We start from the raw sequence: 26098 nt of genomic DNA on the forward strand, positions 1-26098 counted from the left end.
AAGGCAACCCGAGGACCACGTTTAAGCAGACGAGTAGAAGAGGAATTGACAAGCCTCCCTCAAACTATGAAGAGACATTGATGTATGGGAAAGGAATGAAAAGGAACACTCGTCAAATGTAGCTCACTTTCACCCCCATCCCAACAGTTCCCTTGACTTTCTGCCATCCGGAGCCTGTTATCCTCCGGATACGCTCTCGCACGTCTTGCCGGCTTAATGCAGCTATAATGCCCAGCATGAACAGTAGCGTACGCGCAAATGATAGTGGATTGCCTGCGATGCTCTTGCGGATGTATTGCAGGATGTTGCGCACTGCGTTGACCAGTGCTCGTGATTGCTTGGCCCGAGACTCGGGCTTCTCTGCTTTCTTGATGTTCTTGGAGCCGGGAGGCGAGAAGGCCGTTCGTCCCGCAGATGTGCCTGGTTTGCTGCTTGGCTGCTTTTCTGCATTCTTCCCCTTGCCTTTGATGCTGCCATTTGGATAGGTCTTCTCGATCCCGTAGTCTACCTCACTGCCGCTGCGGCCGTGTCCTTTTTGCGAGCGTTCAGCAGCTTCTGCCTCCTCTGCTCTGCGACCTTCTGCCTCTCGTGCCTGTCTTTCTAGCTCGGCATCCTTCTCCCGCTGCAGGGCAGCAGCGCGCAATTCACCCTGTTGTTTCTCTTCCTTTAATCCTTCCAGTGTCTGTAGAAATCCATCTTTTCGCTCGTCGTCGAGGACCTCGCTCAAATTAATGAACTCCTGCGCATACTCCCACTCGTCGTTGGCGGGGAGAACATGTAGGGTAAACAGCTCGATTATTCGGACCCTCGCTGCCAGGTCTTTTGGAGTATCGGTACCACCGTTGGTCCGCTGTGGTGTAGACGAGCCATTGCGTAGATGTTCCGTTATATCCAGATTCGGTTGTCCATATGATGACAGATAGGTTTCGAGCCGTTGCTGGCTGAATTTCTGTGAAGGCGAATGTTTCAACAACAGTGTTGCTCTGTTGAAATGCTCCTGTCAGTAATTAACGCAATTGAGACCCAAATTGTCTGACTAACAGGTTATATACGACTTCTGCGTCGACTGATCCTTCCAAGCCTCTATACCCTGTCTGCACAATGGTCTCCCAGATCTCCCCATCGCGTACTGTAGTCGAGATGGCTTTCCATTCTTTCTGTCCAAACAAGTTCTTTCCTTCTTCAGGGCCTAACTCAATGATGGCGCTCAGGAGAGTGATGTAAAGATTCCACACTTTGATCCGCCAGGTTGGCTGGGCTGCAGCGACCGGTGCGACTGAATCGTCACCATTGACGACCTGTTCGTCGGGTCTCCTGGCAGCCGTAATTGCCGGTTCCAGTGCTGATAGAGTTTCTTGTAGCCGCCGTGTCAGAAAGAGGTTGGACGCTTTCTTATATGTTTTTGAGCATAGTTTTGAGGGGGATAGTGAGGATGTGGACGACGACAGGAGTTGCGACTGGGACGCCGACATGTAGGAACCATCGTCGGCCATTGTTCACCGCCAGCGGAAAATGCGACGGATCAGAAAAAGGAATCAAAGAAAGGGAATCGAATGGAACGTGCGCGACTGTCAATGATGGCAGGGAATGTGCGAGAAGACAATCAACACGGTCGGACTGAGCTCTGGGAGGTTGGGTCGGTGGAGGGAACACAGTGACACTAAGCGGCCTAACAATACTTAACTGCACGTCGTTTCAGCATCACCTCGGCTCATCGTTCGCTGGCCGAGAGTCTGGGGTCTGATGTCACGGGACAGCGCGGCCGGAACCGCCTAAAATAGAACCTGATCGACGCCTGAGGCCCCCAGGCACTGAACTGTCGCGTGAATCCCATGACCCCCTCCACCATGTGTCTGTCGACTGCATCGCATTCGTCGCGGCTTCCCGACCCTGGCAATGCAACCGGTTCGCAGGATTCCCATCTCTACCTAGTCACCAGTGACCAAGGCTACTAACAGGATTATCTTACGGCATTCTTTGCTGAACTAAGTACGGTGTACCTTACTAAACTTACCTAGTGGACTTCTCTACTGAATACCAGTCCCTTTGATCAGTCCCTCCTTCGTTCCTATCTACATTGACCTTCATTTCGTACGGTGCTACATCCTCACTGGACAACTAAGAACCATGGACATCACTGCCCAGACGTTCTTTTACCACCTGCCCAGGGTCCTGGACGACCTGTCATCTTGTTGTTTCGTATCTATAGACTTTGAATTCTCTGGAATTGCAAAGACCCCCGGTGTATCTTCCAAGAGCAAAAGTACCTTGCAGGAGCGTTACGAGGAAGTCAAGAAGTCGGCCGATCAATATCAAATTCTACAAGTCGGCTTGACCATTTGCCATGAGGACCCGGAGACAGGTTAGAAACACAGGCCACTACTCCAGATTGATGTGTTAATAGCCCAAACAGCGACCTACACGCTGAAACCATATAACCTATACTTAAATCCGATCATTGACCGCAAGCTGGAGTTAGAAAGAACCTGGTCCTTTCAAAGTGGTGGTATGCTCATTGCAAACCTTCCCTCTTTCCCGCTGAGCTGATGTGATTCACTTAGCCGTTGAGTTCCTCCTGGAAAACAATTTTAACATGGAAAGCCTGTACAAGAATGGCGTCACCTACGTCTCAAGGGATGAGGAAAAACGAGCAATGGCCAGAGTCATCGAGAGAAATGACCGCACCAAAGTGCGCAGCTCGCTGGACGTCACAGACACCGAGTATGAGTCGCTCGCATTCCTGAAGGAAGTGCGTCGTCTTGTTGATGACTGGCTTGCGCTTGGTAAAGTAATAGCTCAATACCTGGGATACATTGCCCATCTAATCCTTATGCTAGTCTCGAGAAGATTACCTGAATATCCCGCCACCTAAGGGTCCCAATGCGCCCAAACGACCGAAGTCCATACCGCCGGAGATAAATAGGTTCCAAAAGAGACTGATTCATCAGCTTATAGAAGTGGAATACCCGAATTTGGTCACAGTCAGTAGACCTACATTCATACAAATCATCGACTACGACGAGGAAAGGGAGAAGGCCGTTCGAGATCAGAGAGTGAATTGGGTTCAGGAACGAATCTGGAAACAGACCGGGTTCAGATGGGTCGCGGAGGCCCTAACTGGAGGCGATCTCACGAATCTCGAGCCTTTTTGCTTCATTAATCTCCTGTCAGGCTCGCAAAATCCTCAGAGTTCACTCCAGGACTTCTCAGATGGGGTGAAGCAGCGGTTGCGGGATAACAGACCTGTCCTGGTTGGACACAATCTTTTCACGGATCTGATTTACTTCTACCGCTGCTTCTTTGGACCCCTCCCAGACCGTGTAGAGGACTTCCAATCCATAACTCAGAAGTTGTTTCCGGTCCTCATGGACACAAAATATATGGCTACACATGATTGTGGCTCCATCAATCCGAAGTCATCCTTGCAAGAGATCAATGATGGTCTCGCCGAGATCCCCACGCCAACTATAAGTGAGTGAAGCCAGCCAAAATGTAGTCTCGTGACTAACAGTCGACCAGGAGTGCACCCCCAGCATTCCAAGTATAATACGCAAGCTATTGATCACGAAGCCGGATATGATAGTCTTCTCACGGCGCAAGTATTTATAAAACTTTCTGCACAGCTGCGAAATAGGGGAACTTCGGGGATTCCGCCTGGGATTCCGGGGCCGTCACCGTCAAGTGAAGAATCGAAGAAACCCACGAAGCAGGTCATAGGCGACTTTGAGGCTACGGTCTTCCTGCCCGGGCGCCCCAGGTCAAGCAACGTTCGTATAATGTTTGGCTCGATCGAAGTCGAGAAAGTCGACGACGATGCTGATGCCAGCAATGTGGCCGATGACTTGAGCAAACTGTCGTTGGGGCCCCGCAACTCTGTTGAGATACAACAGAAGGTTGACAAGGGTCACTTAATCCCCCGATTAGGCGCGTCATTTTGGGATGTTTACGGGAACAAACTCCGTGTCTTCGGTACGAACGAGAGGATGTGCCGCATCGGCTGAGGCCGGCGGAGCGCAGTGCGCACCCAGTAAGGCTGCTCGCATAACGAGCATTGGTTACTACACATCCTTTACTACACTTAGAGCAGTGCCTAGATACCAGAGTACCTAGGTTGCATGATTGAATAGCAACAGCAACAGTATTCACAGCCGAAGCATGATGAATGAATGTATGCAGCGTCTATCTAACAGTACGCCTTGATTTGAGAAGGTACCGCTAGCGAAAAATGGCCGCAAAAGTACTCACTCTGAGCACCGGAAAATGATCGACTGGTCGTGGAGTAACTCAACGCAGTTGACGATAAGGAAAGGTGCTGTAGAGAGAGAAAGAAAAGAATGGGACGGACGGCAGAACTTTTAAGGGAAGCGAAATGGAGAGTCACCTGATCGACTAGCCCGGTCGGGGCTAGTTCCGCTCCGACGCTCCCTCGCAGGTGACCGCCAACTTTTCTCGCCATTGTCGGCCTCCGGACCTGTTGACAAGCACCCCAGCATATTATCAGCACGTTTGGAGATGTCGTCGGGGTCCAATGGTGCTAGGCGCGTGGCGTCGCTTTTGCGTATGTGATATTATCTCTGGAATTGAAACAGACCGTGACCGTACTGACTGCTCCAGGGCCCACGATCTCCGATCCCAGAGTGTGCAGAAGCTGTCAAGAGACGCTCGTCCGCCGCAGTTATGCCTCAGCCGCTACGCAGGCCTCGCCAGAACCTCCCTCCACCGCCGCCTCGACCTTCCCCGTTGTGAAGCCCACCCATACCATCAAGGCCGGCGTGGTCCTCTCCCGTCCCCCTCAAATCACCCGCGATCTCACCGACTTCGAAAAGGCATACTATTTCTACCAGAAGCGATTGAATGAGCGTCTCACCCTTCCTTTCACCAAATACTTCTACTTCAAGCGTGGAACACCTGCCGACGAAGACTGGAAGCGCAAGATCCGGGAGCGCCAGACGCCCGCGCGTGATATCGGCAAGTACAATCCGTACTCCAAGGAAGCCTGGAACGATGAACTCCTGGTTGGAGCCGTCGAGTCGGACCCTGCGCACCAGGTGGAAATGCTTGTGCAGGATGCCGAGTCTACGGTCAATGCCACTTCCCAGGACACCAGCAAGATGGAAGAAATCCCGAGACCGTTTCCCCGGGTGACGGAAGCGGACCAGAAGAACGACCAGAAGAGCCTGAACCGGGCGCTGCAGAGGACCCTTTATCTCCTTGTGCAGTCCAAGGAGGGATACTGGAAGTTTCCCAGCTCTCCCGTGGAGGGAGAGGAGACTATTCGACAGGTGAGTCGTGATCGCTGCTCTTTCGGTCACAACCAGGGTGCTAACCTTTTGGTCAATAGGCTGCCGAACGTACTCTTGAACAAGCCGCGGGCGTCAACATGAACACCTGGATGGTGGGCTACCACCCGGTGGGTCACTACGTCTACAATGTCCGCAACCAGAGCAAGCTGGCAAACGGAGAGGGACCTGCGGGCGAGAAGGTCTTCTTCTTGAAGTCGCGCATCATGGCCGGCCAGGCCGACCTGACCAGCAACACTCAGAACCTGACCGACTTCAAGTGGCTGGCTAAGGAGGAGATTGCGAAGTTCGTTCGGCCCCACTACTACGCCAGCATCAAGAACATGTTGGCTGAGCGGTAAATCCGGAGACACGTGGGAGGGATGGAGTGTATGGATCGTTGCGCGGACATGTTTTATGTTTTGGGGATGCCCTTCGTGCAGCAGGTCTGAGTCTTGCATATATCATAGTAGGTCATGTATAACTAGCTTTCCGTTTTCGCTTTTACTTGCAATGAAGACTTTCTTGTCATACGCATATCCCAAACGCCATGCCAGTAATCTACCGTTCCCAACCCAAACCACCTATCTAGAAACCCGATCATTTCAAATTAAACTTCTGCCCCTTGATCACCGGCTGATTCTTCGACGCATCCCCCGTCAATCCTTTTCCACACATCGGACAAGCTATTACCGTCAGACCACACCACCAAGCACAAGGACACGAGAAAGAGAAAGACGAACCATTCTTCTGATACGCACACCGCTGACAATACTTCCTCCCCTGCTCTGTCTTGGTCTTACACACATCACAGGACGACGAATACGCCGCGTAGGGATTCTTGGCCTTGGAACTGAGTAATTTGCTCTATACATCACCACCATCACCACCACCACCATCATCAGTAACTATTAACATCTTGTCTCTTTCATTCATTCATACATTCTTTCTTTTCCAGGATAATATCCTCATGAAATAAATGGTATAAGGGAATAGGAATATCTTACCTTCCCAACACCCGTATTCCCCAACGTAGGCTTAGACTTATCCCCAGCGCTGGATGCAGGTGAGCCGTAGTACATCTCCGTTTTACGTTTCACGCCGGGAGTGGCGAGTTCGGTTTGTTTGAGCTTTTTTTGACATTTTGTGCAGACCATTTTCGTTTTCTCTTTTCTTATAAAAGTTAAGGTGAGGTGTGTGGGGTGGTAAGGATGGATAGGTGTAAAAGGATGGAGCAGGTATTGGGATGGAGATGTAGTATGATGGATGATGGATTGATATTATGGGGGATGGTTGATTATGCTGAGTGGAGGGTATTGGGGTCTTGGGGTGGGCGGATGACGCCAATTGCTGACTGCTAAACTGCACCCTGGTTTTGCGTGGTGGGGGGATGTGGGTTGCCGTAGGTGAGTTGTTGAGTGGGTTAGGAGTACCGGGTGTTGGAGGTGATATTGATATGTTGGTTTGAGTGACTGATGAAGGATTGTCGGTGTGAGAGAGATTTGATATTTTGCTACGAACTGGTTCGGTTGGTTATCTGGAAGAGTAACGTGGTTGGTTGTATATCCCGTGTGTGATTGGGATTGTGGCTCGTACTATATGGAGACAATCATGATTGTATGTGTTGCGCATTTGATGTGGCGATCCTATTTATTTAACTTAGCTGATCCTGCAGTTAGTATGCAAAGACTTGACATCCTTGCGACAATCTAGATCAGTTCTGGCGCTGATTCAAGTTGAGGTTCGATGTCATCCTGCCGATCCGTGCATATACTCATGTCAGGTTGTGATTTCATATCCATTCCAGGTGCTGCATGGTCTGCTTTTTGGAATTAGAAAACTTTGTTAGTCGTATAATGTGCTCGACGAGCGATAGACATTGAACAGCCGGGATTGGTATTCACATATGCACGTCTCTGCATCTCCGCTGAGATAAAGTCGGGATGCCATCAATAGATTCCTGGTGAAATTCAAGTGCGAAAACCAAGCAGCGGCATGTTGATAGCAACAGTGGATCATGTCTGCCTATCTCAGATCATCCAGGTGAGTCGTAAATGCCATCTTTCAATTGGCGCGAGGAAAGCACGTCAGTTGGCTCAGCCCATGGGTCTACCCGTATCCGTATCCTACCGAGACATGCTCAAGATGCCAGAAGAGCTCACCGGATGAAGATAGACCTGCAGGCAACATAATCAGTCCACATTCGGGACCAGAGCGGAATCAGATGTTCTTATCCCGAGTTAGGCATCTGGTCCCATCGACCGTCGCCCAAAGGCGTCCGCGGGTGGGTTCGTCAAGCTGGCGTGGGAGAGGGTATAGAAAGGCAACTAACAGCCTCACCTGACAAGTCATAGTTCGACGGAAATTCCAAGTCACCCTGCCTTAGCCCCGGACAAGGCCAATGACGGTGTGCTGACATCGAGCACCAAGAGCTTTGCACCTGCAGGTAAGCATCTCAACCACCATTTGATTTCTGGCCGCAGTTCTTCAGGCCGGGCTGAAAGAGCGACTGCAGCCTTGACGACGGCGGCCAATGCCCCGAAGGGCGGGCGCACACCACACGGGCCCCAAAGGGACGCAGGCGAATGCTTCCGGAAGGCAGTCGGAAATAGAACCAGGGGATGAGTGGCCGTGGAAGACGGACGGGAAGTAGATAAGGTGTGTGGTGCAGGCCAGCGAGTGGTGTCGAGTGGTGTTGGCCGGCGTGGCAACAAAGACCGTCTTAAATCCTTCTCGCTCGCTCAACCCAAGCCTTTTCCTCCACTTCGGCTTCAGCTCTTCCACGACATCGGCTCGTCAGCCAATCCCTGGCCCCCATCGCTTTTAATTTGTGCACAGGAGCTGGACCTTCAGCAGTTCAGCTGCCCTGGATGGGCGAACCCCCCACAACTCAGACTTGCGTGGATTCCAGGCTGTTTGTCTCCCAATGATGCAGGATGACCCGCCACTCCTGAACTGGTCTGCATAGAGTCCTGTGAAGCCGGCACTGCTTCCATGCACACGGCAGGGGAAAAAGGAAAGATTTAAAAAAAAGGAAAATGGAAACCAAGGGGCTGTCAAAAAGAACGGCGCAGCGAAAAGCACACAACGAAAAATAAAAAGGAAATGCAGCACGGGTCGCGACCAACCCAGATTCCTGGATACCTTCGCGCAATGATCGCCTGTTCCAGCACAGTGGTTCGTCTGGTTGGACACTGGGCTTTCTGCCCAGACCGTCACCCTGGAGCCAGCACGTCGGTACCCTGACTGAGCCTTCTATAAAGCGGTCCCGTGGTGGCATCGCCACAGGCTGCTTTCTTTTCCTGGGATGTCGTTGTCGGATCACCGCCAGTCGGGTCTGGCCATCTATAAGTCTTTGTCCTCGCGCTGTTTGTGCGTGTCTCAGCGCACCGCTGTACGCCCCCAGTCCTTTCGCCAGCAACTCCTCGGTATCTCCAGGGGCTCTGCTCGACTGACCCTGACATACTTTGGCAGTTTTCAATCATTTCTGTTTTTGCTTTTTCCTCACACACTACTTGGCCGCCCGGACCAGGCTTGGTTTGCTACTAGCTTCCTGACTACCGACTCCTTTTTCTGACTTGGCCCTTTTTTTCAAGGCCCAGAACGGCAGGTTGAAGTCGAGCACGCCGTGGAGAGGTCGGGAATCCCTTGCTTCAAGGTGGAAACGGAACTGGATCTTGTCCACACCGCACGCTTCTTTTCTCTTCCATCTTTCCCCCCTTCTCCTCAGCGGCATCGCCACGACCCCCCGAGAGCAGTTCGTCAAAGTTTCAGAGTACGAACTTTCAAGTAAGGATAGGAGGGTCCCGGAGTGCTTTGTTTGTTCGGGTTAATTACGGGAGGACGAATCTTACCGGCCGAAGAACAAAAGGAGGTCCCTCAGTGGTCACTGCCGTGGTGAAAGGCTTGAGAGGGAACAATGCCCCCCAGCAGTTCGTCTTTCACGGCGTTGAACTTGCCATCAACCTTCTCTCTGCCGCAATGCATGGAATACTTCACCCTCACCGCCGGTCCTAACACGGATCTTTGGCGCAAGCCACCGAACCGGGATACCGCAACGGCTCCTATCGTGTTCACTTCTCTGCGGAGTCCGTTTGTAGTCGCCGAGGTCACCGTCACGGCGGACTGGGAGATGGAATGGGACCAGGGAGGCCTGGTGATCTTTGCCGGCGCGGCACCTCAGTCGTTCTCATCCGACGGTGTTCCGCTCCCTTCGGGGACACGATCGGGTCGCCATGGGTACTCGCAGACGGCACGACCCTGTAAATGGGTCAAGGCGGGCATGGAATTCAGTTCGGGCACCATGAACGCATCTTCAGTAAGCGCAACCGCCGACGGCGCGGACTGGTGTCTTTCACCACTTGCTATTCCCGACCGGGGACCGTCTGCTGTCCATTCGTTGCGTATCAAGTTGGAGCGGATCGGACATTCGCTTTGGATCTGGTACCAGGTGCCGTCGGCGGTACCATATGCAATGACCCCGGGGGCCGTGAGCAGCACGTGGAAAAAGCTGCGGGAAGTGACATGGTTCTTCTATGGGGTGGAGGATAAGTTTGTCCACGTGGGAGTCTATGCTAGTCGCCCGCACAGCCTGCCTCGCACCGGGACGATGTGGGAGATGGTCAACGGCCGGGGGATGGACGGTACGGCCGCGGGCGATGGCCTGGTCGTTGAATTTGAAGACCTGGAGATTCTCTAATATGGAACATCATTTGATTTTGCTTGTCTTGTTAATTTGCTTCGTTCAAGCTGCGACCTTGGACCTTTACGAGTCGACGACTTCCCTTTGGGGTACTGGATTCAGGAGCTGGGTGCATTGCGGGAAATAGCGAGCATGGATCATCTGGTTGGAGCGACTTGCAGAAGACATCGAGTGTTGAGTTATTGTGATTGTCTGGCATTTTATAGTTATGATTTTGATCGTTTAATTACTTAATCCAAGAAGTGCATGGCTGTTTAAGTTTAGGATTCATCAACGATGCATGGATCTGCGAGATGCAAACGTATTCCGTACGGAATACACTACAACGAATCCTACTCTTCCGACGATCAACTGCAAATAGAGTGCGTGACTCACTCACCGATTTCTTCACATCCTCATGACAAGGCGAATCTATCTCCATGTACGGAGTACGGAGTATACGGAGGACCTCAGCTCCGCACCCAACAAAGAACAGTAAGTAATCCATAGCTCCTTCAACACCACTCACACATCTATAGTCAAACAAAATCATCATATCTGATGTAAGCACACGCTAACCATCTAACTAACCACTTAGTTACTCCATAAGTGGTTGAATAATAACTAAACCCATGATCCAGCACAGAGCGATCCAAGCTGCTAACACTGGCACTGGCAACCAGCCAACCGAACCCATGCGACGATCCGCAACGCTAAAGCAGCCCGGGCAGGGCAAGCGGACTACGAGGTCTGGACCAATCAAGACCAGATGATGATGACATAGAGTTTCAGCGACTGGCAGTTTTCTGTCTATCTCCAATGCTCCATAGGTCAGAGATGCTACTGTGTAGAAAATAAATTCTTTGAATCTCTACGTCAGTATGGATCTACCGTGCCGTGTTAGGCATCTGTTTGTTTGTTTGTTTGTTGTTTTAACCTGGGTAATTACCGGGGATTCCATGGCTGGGAAGACTGGGATGGGACGGCGCTCCACTAGATTGGTAAGAGGAATTGGTGATTGAATCATGAGATGGTCTGGGAGGGTGGGAAGTGCCGGGAAAGGGGATGGGATGCATTTACTGCTTTGGTTGGATACGGGGCAGTTGGAGGTGAATAGGGATAGGGATAGGGAATAGGAGTTGGTTATGACTCATTACATTTTGTTTTACTGGGTCGTGGGGATTTGTTGTTCTATTCATGGGTGGATGATAGCGGGACTGGATACTTGGTACTGTAGACTGCAGGATACAGATCCATACAGAGTAGAGAGAAACTGGCAGTTGGAGTGGACATGCGACCAAGCACCTGGAAGGATCCTGCCTTAGCTACTGCACAACACCGGGGCCATTTTCCGGGATTGCGGAGGCAAGAATAAACCTGACTTACATATGCTGTGCAGGCGGCGATTCGATTCGATCGATCGCTATCGAATACTATCCTATCTAGTAGATAAGTCTACTCCGCCGTCAATAATTGGGTTGTTGGTGGCTTGAAGACTATCTGTGAAGGGATGGGACTTTGTTGTATCTCCCGTCGGGGTTTTGCCCGGCGGTGCCGAGTTGCCCTGCGATGCGGCGGAGGTCTTTCGGCCAGCTGCGGGTGGAGGCCCCGATGTGGATGGGCCATGGTGCCACTACCACCGTCTGCTCGTCTGGTTGGCCCTGGCCGGCCTGAGGTCTCCACTCCCCGTCTGCTTGTGAATTTTTTTTTTGCTCTGCTGTTTTTTTTTGTTTTGTTTTTGCCGCTCAACTGCATCAGAAAAATATTCCCTGACTTGAACAGGGGATTCATCGTAGGGAGGATGATCGGAGACAGATCAGACCCTGCAATCCCGATTCTCTCTCGACTGTATGTCGTAGCTTTCAGGAATAATATGTAATGAGGTGCATGGCGGGCGACGGAGTGCGTCTGGAGGGTTCATCACTCCAGGCTTATCTCGCATACTCGTCCTCCATCGCAAGGTCATCAAGGTCACCATGGAAAAGGTCGACAGCCTGCCGCTGATTGGTGCCCTCGAGCCACACCATCTCACCGCATTTTCTGTCCAGGCGCTGTTAGCCTGGAAGGATCTGCGAATGATGCCAATAATTCCTCTCCGGGGGCTTGCGATGCGATGCGCACCCCCTCTCATTGGAGCCGGACCAACGCCTGCGCCTCGGCGTCGAGCAATCATTCCGGGCTGATATGGCTTGATGGCTCGGTCTCGTAGGATTAAACTTGGGTCTAATTCTGCCGTTCCCCCTCATTTCATTCTCATCGGTCATCCACCCCCCATCGAAGCCAGATCATGGAGGGGGGGAGGGGAATAAGGTCGTCCGGTTGCCCCCTCCCCGTAGTTCCCAGACCATGGCATCATCATCCTTCCTCATCCTCAAAACAATCAGGAGGCCGTCGGAACTAAGACGACTGCAGCTGCCCCGCCAACTACCAGCGGGCTAATTAACGGCCATCCTCACTAGCCGACCTGCTTGCTGCGGTAGTCATCCTGGGTCCCCATCGGTCTTCCGTGGGGACCGGATCACTGGAGCAGTCGTGCTAAGGGCCTAAGGCTATTCTTGTAGTACCAGCAGTCGCCCTCCCATTTTTTTCTCGGCCTCCCCCTCCTCCTCCTCCTCCTCCTCCTGATTAGGTCCGCTCCCACTATCAACTGTTTTCGCCTCGCTGCGTTTCTCTCATCTCCTACATCATCTCGGTTGGTTTGCTCTTCTTGTCCAAGAGTCATTCTTATCGTTCCCCCATCCTCTTTCCTCATTTCCGCTGCCCCTCCAAGACATCTTCCACCTCCCTTACCTCCTCCCCCCCCTCAAACTTCTTTTAACCTTTCAATTCCACCTTAGGAGGGCTCTATTTTGTCCTACCACTCCGCTATCCTCTGCTCGCTTGTACATTATTTGTTTTTAGTCCATTGATATCCTCGCGGAGGTCCGTCGTCTGTTCTTGCCTTGGTCCTACGAGACTCCACAATCCACCCGAGTCGACCGTCTGAGATTTTTTCTTTCTCTTCCTCCCTGTTTGCGTTTGCTACATCTTAACGACTGTTACGACATTTCATGACCACAATGGCCCACCCCGCTGGTGAGACCGTCACAATCTCCATCCGTCGTCCGATTGATGACCCCATCTTCGTGGCCGGCACCTTCTCCGAGCCGCATTGGGAACCCGTCGAGTGCAACTCTAAGGCGGTAGAGACCGAACCGGATGACGAGGGATTGACATCGACGGAATTCCTTTTTTACCACGACGTGAAGCTATCACCTGGTCAATATCAATATAGATTCCGCGAGGGCGCTACCGGCCCGTGGTTCCACGACGAGGCTGTCAAACATGGTACGCTTGAACTCTCTTCCTCCCGACATCGCATCATCGCCCAACAGATCTGAAACTGACCAACACCTTCGAACTACAGCCGCAGGGGAGGGAGGCCTGGTGAACAACTTTCTCACCGTCGAATCGATTGTTGCCGCCGCTGCAGAGGCCGAGGAAGCCGCCCCGAAAGAGAACGATGCTAACGGCGTCGCTGAACACGTCGTCGAGGAAAACCTGCCCGAGTCCGTTCCCGAGCTGGATGACAAGAAGGATGCTAAAGCTGAGGAGCCTGCCACCAATGGCATCGCCACACCTGAGGTCAACGGAACAGAACCCGTTGAGCAGAGCTCCGAGACGAAGCAGGAGGGCGTGACGACGGAGGAGACACCTGCTGAAAGCCAGCCCGCAACGAAGGAAGCCGAAGAGGTTCCGGCTGCTCCCGCTGTCACCGAGGAAGTGAAGGTCGAGGCTGCTGAGAAGGTCGAACCCCAGGAGCAACCCGAAACTTCCGTGGAAAGCCCTGCTGTGGCGGAAACCGAAAAGGTGACCGAAGAGCCTGCGCAAGAAGAGGTTTCGGAGCAGGTCACGTCGAAGCCGGAAGAGACCGTCCTTGAGAGCGCACCCGTGGAAGCTGTCCCTGAAGTGACTCCTGCGACAGAATCGGTCGCGGAAAAGCCCGAGGTCTCTGACGAAAAGCCCGCCGTGGAGGATACTGTCATCGAAGCCGCCCCCAAGGATACCGCTGCGGCGGAACCAGCTGTCGAAGAACCGGCCGTCGACACTCCCGCCGCCGAGGAACCCACACAGGAGGTCGCTAAGGAAGAGTCCGTGTCGGAGGAACATGCCGAGGCGCCCGCCGCCGAGACAACTACTGCACCTAGCGCCGAGGAGCCCGTCAAGGAGTCGACCGAGGAAATCACCACGGCTACTGAGACCGCCGCAGATGCTGCCCCTGAAGAGCCCGCCAAGGAGTCGGTCACGGAGGAAGCAGTGGAGGAGCCTAAGGAAGCGCCCGGCACTGAGGTGTCGGCTGCTGAGCCTGCAACCGAGGAGCCCGCACAGGAAGTGCTCAAGGAGGAAGCCAAGGCTGAGGAGTCCACCGAGGTGCCTCCTGCTGCCGAGCCCGCCGTTGAAGAAGCCTCGAAGGAAGTGAGCGAGGAGGCGACTACGGAGACCTCAGCCGCCGCGCCTGTTGTCGAAGAATCTACGGCTGAGCCTAGCACGGAGGTGGTTCAAGAACCCACTGTCGAAGAGACCCACGCGGAATCTACACTTGCCGAAGAGCCGACCAAGGATGCTGTCGCCGACGAGGCCGCTAAGGAACAGCCCGCTGTCGAGGAACCGGCCGCCACTCAAGCCACCGAAGCTCATGTCGAAGAGTCCGTTCCCGTGAACACTGCATCTGCTGAAGCCGCAGAAGTGGTTACCGCTGAGGCAGTCAGTGAGACTCCAGTTGTGGAAAACTCCACTGAGCTTCCCGCCGAGGAAGTTCCCACCGAGGCTGTTGCAGAGAAGGTGGAGGAGCCTAGCACGGAAGAGCCAGCGACCGAGGAGAAGACTTCCGAACCCGCAGTGGAGCACGCTGTAGAGGAGACTGTTAAGGATGCTCCTGCTGAGACTTTGCCCACAGACGAGCCCGCCCTGAAGGAGACCCCTGCCGAAGAGCCCGTTACGGAGAAGCCGGTGGAGGAACCAACTGAACAGGTTACGGAAGCTACAGAGGAAGCCACCAAGGAAGAGCCTGTCGAACCTACCTCTGAGCCTGTCGCCGCTGAACCGACCGTCGAGGCTGCAGCAGAGCATGTTGAGGAGGCTCCTAAGGAGGCTGCCGCGGAGGAGCCAGTGACTGAAACCGTCGCGGAGGAGCCAGCCACCGAGACTTCCGCCACAGAAGTTGTCGAGGAAGCCGCCAAGGTTGAATCGGCTGCGGAGGAGCCAGTGGTTGAGCAGCCTACCCTCGAGGAACCAGCCGTTGAGACTCCCGCTCCAGAGGCTGCCGAGGAATCATCTCCCAAGGAAACCGCTGCGGAGGAGGCCGTCGCGGAGGCCGTTGCGGAAGAATCCGCTGCTGAGGCTGTTACGGCGGAGACCGCCAAGGAGACCATTCTGGAGCCTGCTGTTGAGGAACCGGCTGTGGAGACTTCAGTGGAGGAAGAGGCTAAGGAGCCTGTCCAGGAAACCGCAGCCGAGGAACAGGTTCCTGAGGTGCCTGCAGCTGAAGAGCCCACTGCGGAAGTTATCGCTACGGAGGCTGTTGAGGAACCTGCCCAGAAGCCTGTTGTCGAAGAGCCTGTCTCCGAGACTCCGGCCACGGAAGCTGTTGAAGCTGCCGTTGAGGAGCCAGCTGCCGAGGAACCGGTGGCTGAAGAGACGGTTGAGCACAAGGAAACTGTGGAGGAAGCCGCCGCAGCCCCGGAGGCCGCTCAAGAAGAAACTGTTGCCGCAGAACCCGAAGTCAAGGAGACTGCTGAGGATCCCGCTGAAGAGGTCAAGGAAGTTGCTACTGAGGAAGTCAAGCCGGCTGCTGAAGAGCCGACCCCAGTGCCGATTGAAGCTCCGGTTGAAGAGCCTGCCAAGGAGGAGCCTGTCCCTGAGTCTAAGCCGGAAGAATCTCTTCCTGAGGAGACTCCTAAGGAATTGGCTGCGGAGGAGCCCGCTGAAGAGCCTAATGCTGACGAGTCGGACGAGTCGTCCAACCTGGCGGAGTCTACCATCGCTACTACTGCTGGAGATGAGATTATCTTCGAGACTCAGTCGACTAAGGAAGGCGATCTGACCGGCGAGGACGCTATTGAGGAGGCTGCCCTCGAGGAGCCCATTGTCCAGGAACCTGTTGTCGAAGAGCCAGCTGTTGAAGAGCCTGCTGTCGAAGAGCCTGTCGTCCAGGAGTCCATCGTCGAGGAGCCCGCTGTTAAGGAGGTTGCCATCGAAGAGCCTGTGGCTGTCGTCGAAGCGCCTGCCATCCAGGAGCCCGTTGCTGAGGAGCCTGTCGCCGAAGAGCCCGTTATTGAGAAGCCTGCTGTCGAAGAGCCCGTCGTCAAGGAGGCTGTCGTCGAAGAGCCCGTTGTTGAGAAGCCTGCTGTCGAAGAACCTGCTGTTGAAGAGCCTGCTGTCGAAGAGCCCTCCGTTAAGGAAATTGCCGTCGAGGAGCCCGCCATCGAGGAGGCTGTCGCCGAAGAGCCCGCCGTTAAGGAGCCTGTCGTTGAAGAGCCTGCCGTCCAGGAGCCTGTTGTTGAGGAGCCTGCTGCCAAGGAGCCCGTTGCTGAGGAGCCCGCCATCGAGGAGGTTGTCGCCGAAGAGCCCGCCGTCGAGAAGCCTACTGTTGAAGAGCCTGCTGTCGAAGAGGCTGTCGCTGAAGAGGCTGCCATTGAGACCGTTGCCGAAGAGCCTGAGGCTGAAAAGCCGGCTGAGAAGGAGATCGTCGAAGAGCCCGAAGCGAAGGAAACCGTTGAAGAAGCCAAGGTTGAACAGCCGGCCGAAGTTTCCCAGGAAGCTGTCGTAACCGAGTCCCTCCCAGAGCCTTCCGACAAGGAGGCCGCTGTTGAGGCTCCTGTTGAAGCTCCTGTTGCGGAGGTCGTCGAGAAGGTGGTGGAACCGGTTGCTGAGGAACCAGTTGTTGAAGTGGCTGCCGTCGAGACTGCCGAGGATTCGACTGCAAAGGAGGTGACTGTCCCTGAGCCTGCCACTGTCGAGGCCACCGAAGAGCCACAGGAGCAGAAGGCTACTGAGGTCGTCGCACCCGTTGAGGAGCAAGTCACAGAGACCGCGGAAGTGGCCAAGGAGGTGCCGGCTGAGGTTGAAGCTGTTGTCGAAGAGCACGCACCCGCTGAGCCGGCTGCTCCCGAGCCCGTTGCTGAGGCCGTTGCTGAGGCTGCTGATGAAGCGAAGGAGGCTACCCAGACTGAAGAACCTGCCAGCGAATCGGCACCGGTCGAGTCCGAGGCGCCCAAGGAAGTGCAGCCTGTGCCTGCTGCCGCAGTTGAATCTCCTGCTGAGGACAGCACTGCTGAGCCAGCACGCGAAGAGGCTATTCCGGAGATTGCCAAGGAGGTTACTCCCGAGGAGTTCGAGGATAGCATCTTGACCCCCGAGGTTCTCGGTGCCGGTGTTGCTGCAGTTGCCGCAGGTGCTGCCGTTACCGCTGGAGTGATGGCGGCCTCTCACAAGCATTCAGAAGCCGCTCCTGAGCCCGAGCACAAGCAGGTCCAGGACCAGCCCGACAACAAGGACAAGGCACCCGTCGACGCGAAGCCTACCGAACGTAAGGGACTGCCAAGAGCGCCAGAAAATACTGAATATGAAGCTGACTCTCTTCTAGCAGTCGCCGAGGCATCTGGATCTAGCAAGCAGCCGCAAGTCGAGGACGATACCGAGGCCAACCACACCAAGGCCAACGAGCCCGCCGCGCCTTCCGATGCCACCAAGGCCGTGGCCGCCAAGGGCGACGAGGATCCTCGCGCCCAGAGTCAAAACCGGTCAGTCACAGCTGTTTCTCTGAACCGTAAGCATGACAGCTGGTTTAAGACCATCCTCCGGGCTGTGTTCACCAATTTCTTTGGCGCCATCTTCTCGCCGTTCCGCCGCCGCGGAAGGAACAACCAGTAGAGTCGCGTCGGGTGTTATCCGTCGAGACGTTGTTAGTTCATGCTTGTCGTTGCCAAAGCTAATGTGATTCAGGAATCTGTTCTTGATGAGCGTTCTTGCTGCTCCCTTGCTAGCATTTGTTTGGCATGCATATACCCGATGAGTTGTTCGATTTGCCGAGTTTGCCACGCCCCTATCATTATCATCGATTCCCCTGTATTTGGTACTTGATGTCGAGTTGATTTCTCCGCACTCCGCTCAGAATGTCTGAATTACTGATTTCATTAATTGTTTTCGTCAAATTGGTAGCCGTTGCCGTTTCTTCCATTTCCTCCATTTCTTCCAGTATGTAATGATGTGCATGATGATATGATAATGATGTTAAGATGCAGTAGATTATTGATACAGACCATATCCAGTTGTTTGTGAATATCTGTTTAATCCACTTTAAAGAAAACTGGCCTTGACATTTATCACTGGAAAGTCCAGACTGCACTTAGTGACTCAATCATCTCACCTGTTCACTGGCCACCCCCAACTCCGTTTCACAGATAGTACGAGAACTCACCCAGATACCTCCCATGCAACCCAAGTTTGGAAAAATGACCGCAATCGATCTCTTTCCAATCCCAGTACACCTATGTGCATAGCAACTGAAAAGTACAAAGCACTAAATGTAAAGTTCAGCATAATAGTTTCTATACTCCTTACAGACTCCAGTCCTCATCTTGTATCAAATAAATGCCCCAACCCATATATCCACCCGTGAGGTGTATCACTGTGTGAACTGAACTACAATCCCTACCTACCTACCTACCTACCTACACATAGCCTAGTAGAATACCCCTCCACACCTCCTCCTCCTCCTCCTCCTTCTTCTTCTTCCTCCTCCTCTACCCTTCTATACCACCCCCACCCGCAACAGAACCCACTCCGTAAACCGCGCCTCTCCATACCCCCCCCCTCCCAGCCCAAATACAATCCAAAGTACAGTACAGAGTATCCACATCCCAACCCAACCCTTAAAGCAAAATACCGAAGAAAGAACCAAAAGAAGCAAAAGAGAAAAGTGGACCCCCAAGCCTCATTCACTACACACTCCCAACCCCCAGTATCCCCCCGGCGAAAGTAGATGAAGTAACACATTTTGTTTTTGTAGTTGTAGTAGTTAAGTGAGAGAGATGGTTTCACCTACTTCCCTACTTAGCTACTTACTTGCCTACTGGAGTTTGTTTTCGTCTGCACCTACTTACTTGCCTGCTTGCTTGCTTCCTTTCTCGTGGGTTGTGTTCTCGGCGTGTTTTGCGTGTTTTGTTAATGGACTGCGTACTGAAACTGCAACTGCAACTGCATGCTTCATGCTTCATACTTCACTAATACGATACTGGGGCTCACTGAACGAGAAAGAACGGAACGCAACAGAACAGAACAGAACAGAACAGAGAGGAGTTCTAAGAGGGTTTTAGGTACGCGTTATGATACGATAGGACTTTTTACTGTAATTTGGATTGGAGTCGACTCTGGAGTTGAAGTTGAAGTTGAAGCTGGATCTACGCACTGTCGGACTAGAGGGGGTTTTGGTTCAGTGAGTGGTTGATTTGAGTTCCTTTCCGGTTGAGTTATTTTGATTTGGACGAGGGCATGTTGGGCTAAGAGAATAATTGTGCTAGATACAGAACGGAGGGTGTTCTTCACGGAGTGGACGTGATCGATCGGGTGAGTTTGATCGTTGCAGAATGACAGAGGACATAGGTGTGTGTGAACTGACTGATCATATCCGCGGTACAGTTAACTTGTTGTTACCGGCATCATGTCGTGCGTGGAGGGAAATGCGTGGGCTCAGAAGCTCGCAAAGGAGAGAGAGCAGTTGAGGTTGAGCGGGGAGAGTGAGAGTGCAGGTGGGCTGTCGGAGCTGAAGATGGGTATGTTTTCCTTTGTCTATTCGTCGATCATTGCTATGAACTGGTCGAAACTGACAAAAATAGTGAAAACGGTCTCTCCAGATCTAGGAAAACTGGACTATGATGCCGAACTGGCTCTCGCTATGCCGAAGCCACGACATATTCATCCCGATGAGTTCAAAGACTCGTCGTCTGGTTCCACCAAAAGTACCAGTATCTGGAGCAGAAGCATCACGAAGAAACGGTCGTTTACGGACCCGGGTCGTCAATCAGCCATGGTGAAAAAGACCGAGAAGAAGTCGGCATTCAAGACTCTCCGGTCCAAGCTCAGTCTGAAGGACCTCGCGAAGGAATTCCGAAAAGAGATCCCGCCCGCAAGCACCATGCCGAAAATCACCATTGTCCGGGGCTCGCCCTCTAAGTCCTCGTCTGATTCGTATGGTCGAGGCAGTAATTATGAGGTCGAAAAGTTGTACACGCCCAGGCCTAAGGTGATCGAGGTGCCAATGTCCGCGCCGCCCACTCAGACATCAAGCTTGATTTGTCTGGACGATAGCCTGAAGGACGCCCAGTCGCCTGCCTCTGTGTGCACGCCATCGAGGGAAGGTAGTGGCGGGGATGTCGGAATATTCAAGCACAAGCTGGTCCACAGTCATGATGCAGGTGAAGGACCGACTAACCAGCATCTCGAGGCCGTTCTCCTAGATGGATCATCACCCGCTGCCCGGACTGGTGAGTACACGAACAGTGGACAGCCAGAAATCGTCACCATGCAGCAACGCGCGTGCAGTATGAAGGCAGAGCAGGGGTCTCCCACGCCTGGTGCACCGGGGCCGACCCCGGTCCGCGAAAATGAGATTGCGCGCTCGTATTCGCCATCTGTGTATGAACCGGCCCTTTCGGAGAGGACGTCGGATCTGCCACGTCGCGAACAAGAGCATCCTGACGTTGGAGGCATTCCGGCTGCGCCACCCCAATACCCAGACAGCTGGATTGAGGTGAGCTCTGACAATCGTTTGTCGTTGGTCTCAACGGTCCAGCCCAGCCTCGAAGGATGTTCCGGCGAGTATGTCACCATCCAGGTGCCCATTGGCAGCGTCACCAGTCGTGGTGGATATGCTCCTGCTCCGCCAGACCCCGACTATCGGAACACGGCGGCGCTGGGAGAACAGCTCGCGTCACACGTAGGGCAGCTCCATTTCCACGTGCAGTGTGCGGCCCGGAGGCTCGTCAAGACCTTCGAGGACAAAAACAACTGGCACATGGACCAAATTTTCCACCACGTCGATACGATGGTCGACTTAGCCCGGCTCATCAATAACAAAGCAGCCACCCAGACTGAGCTCTTGAGAGAGGCCCAGCAGACGATGAGGGATGTCAGGAACCAGCTTGATACGGTCCGTCGCGAAATGCGCGTCATCCAGTCAAATATCAGCGCCCAGGTCCGTGAGGAGTTTGAAAGGCTGAGGCATGATCTTCAGGAGCAGGGTAAAGTTGCCCCCTGCAGCCCAGAAGCCGAGGACATGGCCGTCGGCGCTGAGCTGCAGGGCCTGCCGGCTCCCTTGACGGTGGACTCAAGCAAGCAAGCTGGCAATGAAGAGAAGGCACTGCGAGGGGTGAAAGAAGCAAAGGGTGAAAGGAAGAAGTTGCAGCGAGAGAAGAAAGAAGAAGGAAAACAGCCAGGATCGTTGGCCGTGTTACCAAGTGCAAGCTGTGTGAATAGCCAGCCCGCCGCTTACCAGAGCGTGCCCCCGGCCATCAAAGACAAGCACCATCAAAGCACGGAAAACGGAGTCAAGCATGTTGCTTGGAAGGACCAGACTCAGGACTCTTCCGGAAGCCCGACCGCAAAGGCATCCACCTTCACCAACCTTCCTGCTCAGCTGGTACCTGGAATTGGACCAGCAGCTATGCCGACTCCGCCAACCCACAGCAAGGACAACAAACTCCCTCACAAGCGGAGCTTCTTTAACCTGCGCCGCCAGCGTGATAGTGACAGTCACAATGGCGACCAGACCCCGCGCACTCTCAGCCGCTCTCAGGAGAATCGACCCCTTGAAGGCAAGCTCTCAACTGCACTCCCTGCGCAGACCAGCCCAACTCAGACCTCCACCAACGGCCAAGAAGACATCGATCCTAGCATGGTTCACCCAGCTCTTCGCAACGCCCAGCAGCGACAGATTATCCTCGACCGCGAACTTGAACGCATTCGTCTCGAGCAGCAGCAGCGTCGCCAGCAGCAAACCGGATCCCGCACTGTGCTGGTCCAGTCCAGTGTGCTGAAGGCCTCGAAATCCCATCAGATAATTGGCGTTGCAAGCGAGTCCAAGACAACGCAGTGGCCCCTTCCCAAAGCCCACCAAAACGTGACCCCTTCTTCGTCTTATGCTTCTCTTCGTGCCACTTCTCAGGGATTCGATAACCCGTATCCGAAGTTCCGGCCCGCTCCTACAACTCCCACTGCTTCCAGTTCTTCCCATAACAGTACTGTTGCTGCTGGTCCGCAAGGATTGAAGCGCATGGCGCCTCCTCGTCCGCCTCGTCCGTCTTCTCCCATCTTTCCTAGGGATGTTCATCCTCGTGATGCTTCTGGGAGTGATCCGCAGCAGGGCAATTTCTTTTGAACGTCGAATGAAGTAGGCAGGCTGTCTGCCTTACTGCTTATTTTCGATATGAGTTAAACGATATCACGACCTTATGACATGATCACGATGCATGATTTTTATGACTTGCTTTCCTTGTTTCTTTTTCTGTATCAAATCCGTGGAGCGACGGAGTCGATGATTGAGCCGGGAGTTTTAAGGTGCTCGGGATGGAAAACAAGGTGGGATGAGAAAGGACTGGATAAGATACGAACCTGGATAAGCAGTGTTTCGTGGTTGCGAATGTTTTCTTTACCGGGAATCGGAGGTCTATGCAAGTAAAGGAGGAGTAAATCTTGCTCGTGATGGAAGGGATGGTTATGGACTTAAGAAACGGCGTGGACCGTAATGAAAACTTTGAAAATTAACCCGCTAAATAACAATGCACTATTTCCGTGTCGCAATCATCTTCTCGATATCTAGAGCAGCGTCTCGGATCTGAGGACAGTAATGCTGGCGCAATAACTCGCCTTCCCATATTGTCCCCGCGAAGACGTTGGTGGCCTCGATATCTGGCGCATACGCATTGTAAACACCGTCCCCCTTGCGCTCGTCACTGTGCCACAAGGAGGCGATCCGACGGGCGTGGTGCTTGGCGACCTGGCTCATGAGCGACAGAGTCGCAAGAGCCGACTTCTCGGGCAGCTGAAGCGAGGTCGTCATGAGTCTCTTGGAGAAACTGCCGAGTCGGACCGGAGGGGCTATGCCGTGTGCACGAGACAGAAGGGTAGATTGCAGACAACGGAGGAGAAGCACCGTGGGCGTCTGGAAGTTGACCTTCTTCCTGGGTCGCCACGTCGTGTTGGCTTCGGCGGAATTCGGGTCGGGAAGTCGGAGGGATTTATCGGGGTTGTATTCGACATCGGGGTTAATGGAGAGGGTGTAGAGAGAGCGGTAGAGGTGTTTGACGAAGAAACTCAGGTCCAGGTGCAGTGCACCTGCTGCTTTGCTAGCGTCTTGTCCTTCCAGAAGGGCAAAGGCAGTGACGGTACAGAGGAGAGCCTCCCGGTGCGTGTCGCGCGTCGTCGCTGGTTCCATGTCGTCGGTATCTTCTGCCTCCTCCTCTTCCTCCTCCGCGTCTTGATCGGCATGCCCTATCAGGTCTTTGAGAGCTTCAAGCAGGTCACCGAAGAAGTCCTGGTTGATCAAGTGGGCGTATTTGGCCAGACCCTCGAGAACAGGACCCATGAGAGTTGGGATGCGGAGTTTCAGGATGCGGAAGTAGATGCCAAAGACAAGCTTCAGTGTTTCTGCCTGATTCTTGTCCCGTTCCTCGTGGGAGACCAAGGCATCAGCCACCTTCATATCCTTCTCGACAGCTTTGCGCTCCTTTAGGACCTTGCGTTCCTTCTTGGTGCGGAACTCCCGCTTCTGCTTTGGCTTTTTACCGAGCTGCGTCGCCTCCTCCGGTTCCTCGCGATCAATCCTGTCTCTTGATGCCTTGCGGGAGAATTCAGAGAGCAGACGGAGATGGAGGAAGCTATCCAGCACACTCTCATGTACGCGGAATTCCTTCGCTTTCATCATCTTCGACAGCATGCGGACAGCCTCAAGCGACACAACTCCATCCTGATCCTTTGTGAAGACTTCCTCCATTGTCTCGCGGCACTTGACGAAATCGGCATCCACTTGCCTCCGGGCGAGGCGGTTGACGAGAATCTTCAGGAGCTCGGTACGGAAGTTGAAATGGGGTACAGAAAGGAGCAGGTTGCAAGCGCAGTTGATCGCAATGCTCTTCAATCCTGAATCCACCTGGACACCATCCTTCTTGGCCGGTTTCGTAAGTTCCGCCAGCTTTTGAACGTAATGCTTATAGTTCGTGACGAGAGTTTGTTCGAACGACCGAAGCTTGCGCACATCCTTGGAGACTTTCGCGGACATGTCTTCTTCACTGAGAGGGCGAATCCGGTATCCAGGGATCACGTCTTTGTACACCGCAGCCTGCGATGCGAGGGCCAGTTTCTGAATCGCAACATGTGCTCCCTTATCCACCATTTCGGCCATCGTTTTGAACAGGGGGAGATGCTCCTCGGGATCTTCGTTGATAAGCGTGGCGATTCTTGCGAGATCCTCCTTGGCTTGAAGGATTTGTTGCTTCATTGGGATCTTGGGTGTCTCTTCGGCCTCCTCCTCGTCCTCTTCGTCATCGGGGTTCGCATCTTCCATCTCCTCGTCGTCATCGGTACCCAGAAAGCTGTCAGATTCTTCCGCCTCAGGTTCTGGCTCCTCCACATTCTGTAGACCTTCTGCCGTTTTGATAGGCAACCTGGTTCGTTCCTTGTCTTTCTTGCCTAATTTGCGCGGCCGGCGCTCATAGTCCTGTTCGAGGTCCCATTCGGCGGCATGGCTGTAGAAATCGCTCACGGATGCGCCACCCGAGGATTTGGAAACATTTTCTTCATCTCCAGGAGGGCTAACCCGTCTCCGTTTGATTGTGCGTCCAGGAGCCATCTTGACGTGCCTGGGGTATTTCTCTGGGGTCGTGCAAGTTCGCTGCGCGGGTTGACTTATTTTTTTTTCTGCGGCGCTAGGACCCAGCGGGTAAAAGCTACCGCTCCACCGCCTACTCTCCGTAGATTTTTTGACTTTCAAGGATATTCGGTTCTTGATAGCCAGCAGGTTTCACTCTTGCGACTTTTCAGTATCTGAATTTCGGCATCGCGAATTGCCAAAAAGTTTCAAGATGCGTCAACTCACCGAAGGTTAGTGCGATCATCTGCTTCTTTTCCTCGCGCATGAGATACTGAGCATTTTCACCTTCCAGACGAGACAAGAACGCTGTTCACCAAGCTCGCCAACTATACGGGGAAAAGTCTTTCGTCACTCGTTTCTGATACAACCGACGACAATGACCGCTATGTTTTCCGTCTGCACGGCAGCAGAGTGTACTATTTGCGCCTGAGTTTGGCCAACATGGCCACTTCTATCCCTAGGTCAGTCCTCGTGAACCCTGCATTAGGAAGTGTACTAATACCGCTTCCGATATTCAGATCCTCGCTTCTGTCTCTCGGTACATGCATCGGCAAGTTCACCAAATCGGGCAAGTTCAGGTAAATGGGGAATCTTCGAATACCGCGAACAGAGACTGATTCATCTTAGGATACAATTGACGGCGTTGGATGTCATTGCTCCTCATGCGCGGTACAAGGTGTGGATCAAGCAGAACGGTGTCATGCCATTCCTGTATGGCTCCAACGTGGCCAAGGCCCACGTTGGAAGATTCAGCGAGGACTGCCCGGAAAATGCGGGTGTGATTGTTATGGATATGAATGACACTCCTTTGGTAAGTGCGATCTTGAGGGGTTGAGCATTGAAGGCTAGAGTCCAAAGCTGATAGACGTTAGGGATTCGGTGTGACTGCGCGGTCTAGTGCTGAGACACGGAGAATGGAACCCACAGCCAACGTCGTGTTCCGTCAGGCAGATATTGGAGAGTACCTGAGAGAGGTAGGCTGGCCAATTCAGCGCATTTACTATCAGATTGCTGACTTCTTCCTAGGAGGATACTCTTTTTACGACCTAAGCCAAAGGCCTTGCATACGCGGGATCGAATATGGGAATTTCATACTAGATACCTGGGGATTCTGGCAGGAGTTCTGGAGTCGTCTGTCTGTACATTTAAAAAAGTGCTTTCCATTCCACATATTCATCAATTATCAAATCTATCTGGCCTCTGTCTCTCGTGACACTAACATAGTGCTCGAAA

General features: G+C 53.4%; 9 protein-coding genes across 9 annotated transcripts; 5 read left to right on the forward strand and 4 right to left on the reverse strand.

The window, feature by feature from the left end:
* Nucleotides 1-112: 112 nt before the first annotated feature.
* On the reverse strand, nucleotides 113-1472 carry pex26 (the record flags this gene model as incomplete). The annotated part of the gene is made up of 2 exons (XM_025715449.1): nucleotides 113-983; nucleotides 1042-1472. The coding sequence occupies 2 exons, from the start codon at nucleotides 1470-1472 to the stop codon at nucleotides 113-115; spliced, it is 1302 nt and encodes a 433-aa protein (XP_025578534.1).
* A 404-nt stretch (nucleotides 1473-1876) lies between these two features.
* BO80DRAFT_375548 (CAF1 family ribonuclease) lies at nucleotides 1877-5811 on the forward strand. The gene is made up of 7 exons (XM_025716631.1): nucleotides 1877-2362; nucleotides 2414-2506; nucleotides 2562-2788; nucleotides 2838-3471; nucleotides 3520-3969; nucleotides 4615-5282; nucleotides 5342-5811. The coding sequence occupies exons 1-7, from the start codon at nucleotides 2128-2130 to the stop codon at nucleotides 5639-5641; spliced, it is 2607 nt and encodes an 868-aa protein (XP_025578535.1). The 5' UTR covers nucleotides 1877-2127; the 3' UTR covers nucleotides 5642-5811.
* A 68-nt stretch (nucleotides 5812-5879) lies between these two features.
* Nucleotides 5880-6436, reverse strand: BO80DRAFT_348282 (cysteine-rich PDZ-binding protein; the record flags this gene model as incomplete). The annotated part of the gene is made up of 3 exons (XM_025715451.1): nucleotides 5880-5965; nucleotides 6023-6146; nucleotides 6287-6436. 3 exons carry the CDS (start codon nucleotides 6434-6436, stop codon nucleotides 5880-5882), a joined length of 360 nt encoding a protein of 119 aa, XP_025578536.1.
* Nucleotides 6437-8919: 2483 nt separating this feature from the next.
* BO80DRAFT_258179 (uncharacterized protein) lies at nucleotides 8920-10118 on the forward strand. The gene has a single exon (XM_025714714.1). It carries the CDS (start codon nucleotides 9199-9201, stop codon nucleotides 9976-9978), a length of 780 nt encoding a protein of 259 aa, XP_025578537.1. The 5' UTR covers nucleotides 8920-9198; the 3' UTR covers nucleotides 9979-10118.
* BO80DRAFT_258128 (uncharacterized protein) lies at nucleotides 10093-10442 on the reverse strand. Its single transcript, XM_025714713.1, has one exon. The coding sequence runs from the start codon at nucleotides 10400-10402 to the stop codon at nucleotides 10208-10210; it is 195 nt and encodes a 64-aa protein (XP_025578538.1). The 5' UTR covers nucleotides 10403-10442; the 3' UTR covers nucleotides 10093-10207.
* A 2577-nt stretch (nucleotides 10443-13019) lies between these two features.
* Nucleotides 13020-17871, forward strand: BO80DRAFT_486565 (PT repeat family protein; the record flags this gene model as incomplete). The annotated part of the gene is made up of 2 exons (XM_025723527.1): nucleotides 13020-13287; nucleotides 13367-17871. 2 exons carry the CDS (start codon nucleotides 13020-13022, stop codon nucleotides 17869-17871), a joined length of 4773 nt encoding a protein of 1590 aa, XP_025578539.1.
* Nucleotides 17872-19660: 1789 nt separating this feature from the next.
* Nucleotides 19661-22690, forward strand: BO80DRAFT_400582 (uncharacterized protein; the record flags this gene model as incomplete). The annotated part of the gene is made up of 3 exons (XM_025717527.1): nucleotides 19661-19772; nucleotides 19836-21239; nucleotides 21435-22690. 3 exons carry the CDS (start codon nucleotides 19661-19663, stop codon nucleotides 22373-22375), a joined length of 2457 nt encoding a protein of 818 aa, XP_025578540.1. The 3' UTR covers nucleotides 22376-22690.
* On the reverse strand, nucleotides 22632-25329 carry BO80DRAFT_258323 (nuclear export protein Noc3). Its single transcript, XM_025714717.1, has one exon. It carries the CDS (start codon nucleotides 24842-24844, stop codon nucleotides 22781-22783), a length of 2064 nt encoding a protein of 687 aa, XP_025578541.1. The 5' UTR covers nucleotides 24845-25329; the 3' UTR covers nucleotides 22632-22780.
* Nucleotides 24809-26075, forward strand: BO80DRAFT_400590 (ribosome biosynthesis protein NIP7). Its single transcript, XM_025717528.1, has 6 exons — nucleotides 24809-25095; nucleotides 25158-25326; nucleotides 25384-25443; nucleotides 25493-25676; nucleotides 25738-25839; nucleotides 25892-26075. Exons 1-6 carry the CDS (start codon nucleotides 25077-25079, stop codon nucleotides 25913-25915), a joined length of 558 nt encoding a protein of 185 aa, XP_025578542.1. The 5' UTR covers nucleotides 24809-25076; the 3' UTR covers nucleotides 25916-26075.
* Nucleotides 26076-26098: the final 23 nt, after the last annotated feature.

Source organism: Aspergillus ibericus, assembly GCF_003184845.1.
Source record: "Aspergillus ibericus CBS 121593 unplaced genomic scaffold BO80scaffold_7, whole genome shotgun sequence".
NCBI lineage: Eukaryota > Fungi > Ascomycota > Eurotiomycetes > Eurotiales > Aspergillaceae > Aspergillus > Aspergillus ibericus.